The sequence below is a fragment of the Babylonia areolata genome, chromosome 6, assembly GCF_041734735.1.
Source record: "Babylonia areolata isolate BAREFJ2019XMU chromosome 6, ASM4173473v1, whole genome shotgun sequence".
NCBI lineage: Eukaryota > Metazoa > Mollusca > Gastropoda > Neogastropoda > Buccinidae > Babylonia > Babylonia areolata.
Genome location: NC_134881.1, coordinates 15529725 through 15536250, shown reverse-complemented (window position 1 = coordinate 15536250; position 6526 = coordinate 15529725). Strand labels below are relative to the sequence as shown.

Below are 6526 nucleotides of genomic sequence, written 5' to 3'. Positions count from 1 at the left end.
CTTGAGAATCTGAAACTGAACTAAAAAAACAAAAAAGTATCCCCGAAAACAGAGAACGGCTGCCTCAGTACATGGCAGGGTTAAAAAAAAAAAAAGGTCATGCATGTAAAAGTCCACTCATGCACATACGAGTGAACGTGGGAGTTGCAGCAGCCCACGAACAAAGAAGAAGAAGAAGAAGAAGAAGAAGAAGAAGAAGAAGAAGAAGAGGAAGAAGAAGAAGAACACACACAAAAATAATAATAATAAAACAACTACTAACGATCTTGCAGGTAACGGCAAGAGGTCCGATCCTTCCATGGACGTGGCCCCAGCCCCCAGTATCCTGAGGCAGCTTCTGATGCGGAACAGCCCGCTGTTCGCTCCTTCACTGGACAGCCGCGAGGACGTCGTTCCCGAGGACCAGTCTGCGGAAGACCACCTGGACTCCTCGTCCTATGACGGAGACCTGGCCGAGTATAACGGGCTGGCCCCTCCTCCTCCTCCTCCCTCCCCGTCCGTCAGTCGTCTGTCAGCTTTGCTAAGGACCTTGGTGAGGCTCCGGGCTCTTGTGTTCGTGTCTCTTTGTCTCTGTTTCTTTTGTCTCTCTGTCTCTTGTGTCTGTGTAGGTTTTGTCTCTCTTCTGTGTTTCTCTCTTGTCTCTCTCTTGTCTCGCACTGTGTTTCTCTGTCTCTCTCTGTCTCTGTATCTCTGTCCCTCTCTCTCTCTCTCTCTCTCGGTTTGTCTGTCTGTCTGTCTCTCTATCCCTTTCTCTGTTTTTTCTCTGTTTCTTTGTCTCTGCCTCTCTGTTTCTCTGTCTCTGTGTGTCCCTCTGTCTTTGTCTCTGTCTGTGTGTGTGTGTGTGTGTGTCTCTGCCTCTGTCTCTCTCTCTTGTTTCTTTGTCTCTGTCTCTCCCTCTCTGGTCCCTGTCTCTTTCTCTTCTCCACAGTTTTGTGTCTGTGTGTGTGTGTGTGTGTGCTTGGGTGCGTGGGTGGGTGGGTGTAGGTGCAGGTGCGTGCTCCGCTCGCGCATCTGTCTGTCTCTTTCAAGCATATTGAGCAGACAGCCCGCAGCCACTTTACTATCAGTCGTGTTTTACTTCATCAACAGTGGTGGTTTCCTTTATGTATTCATACACATCCCCAGATCTCAATTTTCTTTTCTTTTCTTTTTTTTTTTTCAATCTTCTCTCGTTCTTCCCTATTTCTGCTGAGTGTTTCTTTCTCATGTCCAGGGAAAACGACGATTCAGTGTCAGGAGAAAAGTATACCTACCTACAGTCATACTGAGCCAGAGAGATGAAGGGAGGTGTAGATGTGTAAAATACAATTCTCGTTGGCAAAACGGCCATTTTATCCCTTCTTCCAATCTTTGCAAAAAGGGGGGGGAAAAAGAAAAAAAAAGGAAATAAGCGTGGTGTTATTTTTCTGCTACAAAACACCGTCTGGCAAATAGGGAGAAGTGTAAAGTGTGCAATGTCAGGCTAAGAATAGTCTTTTCTGTTGTTGTTGTTTTGTTTGTTTTTTGTTGTTGTTTTTTGTTTGTTTGTTTTTAATTGTTGTTTTTTTCTGCCAGTCTTTTTCGTGCTTTAGGAGGTAGTTACTGGAATAATGAATCTGAATTGCAAGTATTCCAGCTCACACACACACACACACACACACACACACACACACACACACACACACACACACACACACACACACACACACACACACACACACTCTCTCTCTCTCTCTCTCTCTCTCTCTCTCTCTCTCTCCACCCCTTTAACAATGCGAGGTAAGGCCGTAAACCTGGGATCACCTCCAGAAATGCACATCTCATGTTAGCAGAACGCGTTGTACACGTAAATTTATTAGGTGTGAGAGCTGATATAGATGACATTTGAATGTACCGTCATCTCTCTCTCTCTTTCACTTTGTTGCAGAGGACGTTGCAAAGAGAGAACGATGCGCTGCCATGACGTCAGCGGAAACAGATGGCGCTCAAATGCGCTGGACGACCGCGCTTCGTCTGAAGAAACCAATCAATCAACAGCAACAACAGAAAAAGCTAAAAACGGAACTTCCTTCGTCATCTGAATCCGCCATGCTGCCTGAGGTACAAGTTGTCGTTATGGACGCAGCTATATCGTACGGGGAAACTGGAAGAACATCGATGAATCATGTTCAGTTTATAAAAAAAAAAAAAACAGAAACAAAAAAACGTCGACTTGGAATTTTTAGTCCTCTGCAATAGCTGTTTTAAGGCCTCTTCACCAAACAACTTAATAAATGCTGAGTCTTTGAATGCGATCAGAAAACCACAAGCCACTGTTTTCTTCTGAAACTGCGTCTGTATTGACTTCAGTTCGTTGACTTGCTTCAGCGCACTTGTTCGTTTTGGTTTTGAAATGCTTTTTATCGACTTTTTTTGTGTCTGTGATCAGAATTGTGCCAGAGAATGGGGATGCTGGCGTGTGAATGAGAGCTCTCTCCGTGTGCGTGCGTGTGTGTTTGTGTTTGTGTTTGTACACTTCAGGTTCGGTCACACAAAATAGTACACATTTTGCGCATGCAGTCAGCTTGAATCATGGTTCAGCTTTACGATACAGTTCTTCTGGATTTACTGAATTGTGTTCTTTCTATGTCGTATTGAAGAAGGAGAAAGAAAGAAAGGAAGAAAGAAAGGAAGGAAGAAATATGTTCAATTTTCCTTGTTTTCCTCTTTGCGTCTTCCCTTTCCGATCTCACCACTCAAGTGATTGTTTACATTCGTTTTAACGCTCTGTGGGAAAAGATCGCGAAGTAAATTTTTGTTTGCGTATTATTTTTCTTCCATCTACCTTTTCTTCGGTTTTCTTATATCCATTCTTGTGGAGGGGTGGGGGGGGGTGAGAGAGGGGGTTGTTAGTTCAAAAAAAAATAAATGCCGCTAATTTCTGATTGCATCTGATTGTGAATCGATTTGTGTGTCTGCTATTTTCACTGTCAACAGTATTTCGCAATGTGCAAAAGCTACTGGAAAGACGCCACTTTTTCTTTGAGAATAGATAAGAGAGGGAGAGAGAGGGAGAGATCGGGGGGGAGGGGAGGTATTTGTTGTGGTGGTTGATGACTATACAGTGTAAAAAAAATGTTTAAACCCAAGCGATCTGCGGGGTGCATAGAGAGGAAGAGAAGAGTGATTCTGTTGACATCGGAACAGATATTATTATATCTGCCATAGCACATTCCCATTCCTAGCTGTACTTGGTTCTTTTTTGTGCAAACACTTTATGTAAAGCAATGCATTTCAATTCAAAATTACAAAATGCACTGGTGTCTGTGGTGCAAGTTCGGTCACACTTTGTTTGAAAATGTATCGGGAAAGTTGATCAATCTGTGTTGGAATACATTGCCAAGTTGTTGGGTTTTTCGTTGTTGGTTTTTTTGTTTTTTTTTTTGGGGGGGGGGTTCTTGTTTGGTTTGTTTTGGGTTTCTTTTTCATTTTGTTTGTTTTTTGTTGCTTTTTTGGGGAGGGTTTTGTCGCCAAATGTTCAAGGGTCACGTGTGTTGTGCTATTACATTTTTTGATTATCTGTTTTCTTGGATACTGGAGCCTATTTGTAAATACTATTTGGAGCAGACATGATGTAACTGGTTCACTTCGTTACACCTCCACGTGCACCAAGTCTCATGCCACCACCACCACCACCACCACCACCCCCACCACCCCACACCCCACCCCCCAACTCTCCCTCTCGCTCTCTCTCTGTTTCTCATGCTCACTGACACACACATGCTCAAGCACACTCAGAGCCTCCTGTCGTGTCCACATAGCTTAATTTCAAGGAGGACGTGTAGAGAGAGAGAGAGCTTCCAAATAATTGCCATCTTGCCAGCAGTTGTATTCTGAATAAAGATGAACTCTTGCAGTCATTTTCATAGGGGGGAAAACAGTTACCTGATTTTGTAACGCTTGATCCCACTGCTGACCTAAACCATATAAAGGATCACTAACAAAATACGCTGAATACCATTTTCTTCCATGATACGCTTGCAGCGCAGGCTGACTGAAAATGTCCATTAAATGTGGAAATATGGATCCCCCACTCCGCTGAATCATACAGGTGGTGTAAAAGGTATGGTGAAATAACGCAAACGGGACAAATAAGTGAGCGAATAATATGAGCACAATAAATAAAACAACATGTTACTGACAATTAAATTCAAAAATCCTTTCCTCACACTGAGGGGGCACAGTTTGGTACGGAAGGGGAGAGGGATTCCTGACTGCCTGACCTCTGTTCTCGATAAAGGAACATCACACTAAATCAATCAACAGCTAATTTGGACTGGGGTTTTTTGTTTTGTTTTGTTTTGTTTTCGTTTCTTTTAAAGATGTTTTATTTAATCAATTCATTTGTCATTGTTCTTTCTGCTAATGTTGTTGTTATCACTGTTTTATTTAATCAATTCATTTATCATTGTTCTTTCTGCTAATGTTGTTGTTATCATTGCTGTTGTCAGTGGATTTTTCGAGTGGGTTTTATGTTGGACTGACAAAAATGATGAGAAGAAAAAAAGAACAAAGATGAAGAAAGATGCACTTCATTTTGTTGTCTTTAGTTCTTTCTTACCGACCTTGTTGATAGCTAAACGAGTAATCAACTAAATCGAAAAGCTATGAACACCCAGGTAAATCGCGCTGCTAAAAGCTGAACGTTCTGGTTTTGGGTTGGAGAACAGCAAGTTCGGGTTCAGACAAGGTGGCATGCTACTGTGTTCACGCTTTGTGGTAGGTATACTTACATTCCTACGATGACCGTCTTTAGAATTGACGTTTTGTCCATTTTTACATATCGCTGTGACCATAACTGTCATGACGATTGTGCTCGTTAACTGTGTGAAGGCGTGAGAATATTGCAGTACAAAATTAATGGAACTAAACTTACATCATGTAAATGGAAAAAGTGAGGATAATTATGGCTGACTGACGAGCGGTATCGTTAAGATTACTTTTGTTTCAATAACAATCAAGCCCGTCATAGCGGAGTTAGATATGGAAGGATGTTTTTTTCGCTTTTCTTTTCAATTATGAAAAATGTGCTTTGTGCAACTTGTCATACACTTGCTAAGCTTTGCTCTAACGTGCAGAAGATCGTTCGTTTCTATTCCAGTAAAGTAAGACATAAAACAAAGAATAACCCTTACTGTAAATCATAGAATGCTCCACATGTCCAGCAATTTCTATTACTTTATGTTCAACCCTTTTTCCCATCCGCCTTCAAATGTGTATTGACCACCAATGTAATGATTGATTTCAATTGTATCTTCTTTTCTTTTTCAAAGTGAGATGTATTGCAGATCAGCAAAAAACACACACCACATGTTTGATAAGTGCACTGTATGTGTTTTACATTATCATGGATGAAGTTCAAAATCAGAAACGTGTGTTTTTATTAAAGACACAGTTGGGAAACAAAATAAAAGATACGAAGGAAGATAAACAAATTTGCTTGGTGGTGATTCTTCTGTTTTCTGTCGTTTTCTCTCGGCAAGACCTGTGTGCACGTGTGTTTCAGAGAGAGAGACAGACAGACAGACAGAAAGAGATGTTGAATGCTTTTCCTTGGAGTTTATCATTCCCTTTCTAAATCTCTTTCGCATTCGCCCAGACAAACATGTGCGAGTTAGCACCATCCCCTCTCTCTCTCTCTCTCTCTCTCTCTCTCTCTCTCTCCACACACACACACACACACACACACACACACACACACACACACACCACACACACACACACACACACACACACACACACACACACACACGCATATCGTCATATCGCTTTCAGTGGAAAGACTTTTCTTCAACCTGAAGAACATCAATGTACACACACACACACACACACACACACACACACACACATGCCTTGCGATACAGAAATTACGATTTCTAATTAATAATAACAATCATCATCATCATGATAGAAATGATAATAATCCAACAAATAGTAATAATAGTATTAATAATACCATTTATTTTCAGTCTAATATCAGAAAAAGAGCTCCAGCTGGATCTGGTCGAGGAGGAATTCCCTACTCAATCTAGGCGTACGATGGCTCAGTGGTTAAAACGTCTGCCAGAAAAGGTGACTCAGTTATGAAGTGGCGACCACCTTGGAGGCGTGGGTTCGAGCCTGCTGAGGACCAGAGAAAAAAAAAAAAAAAAAGAAAAAACGAAAAGGCGGCAATACAGGGGCATCCAGGTGTCATGACCTGGGTGCGGCCCGGCCCCCCCTAGAGTGTAAGGAGTTAAGGGCCGGAACACTTGACTGAGGGGGGCTTCTTCTCTGAAGACCTTGTACTACTGTCCAGCTCTCCCTACAGTTTCTTATCACTCATCTTCTCAGATGAACAGACTAGAAATAAATCAACGAAACGAGTGCACACAAACTCGCACAAAGCAATACACAAGTTCATTCAGGTTTAGTGTTCTGCCAGACTCTTCGATCTTGTTTTCAGTTCATTTGAGGACGGGGCTTCGCGTGCAGGAAGAAACAATCAAAGCGAAACCAAGGAAACAAA

The 6526-nt window shown here is 42.0% G+C and overlaps 1 protein-coding gene across 1 annotated transcript in view; it reads left to right on the top strand.

Annotated features, from left to right (window-relative positions):
• Nucleotides 1-5446, top strand: part of LOC143282780 (uncharacterized) — a 70510-nt gene extending 65064 nt beyond the window's left edge. Inside the window, exons 3-4 of the mRNA XM_076588545.1 lie at nt 273-532; nt 1907-5446. Coding sequence (XP_076444660.1) covers nt 273-532; nt 1907-1942 — 296 coding nt within the window. The 3' untranslated portion in view covers nt 1943-5446. The remainder of the gene's footprint in view (nt 1-272; nt 533-1906) is intronic.
• Nucleotides 5447-6526: the final 1080 nt, after the last annotated feature.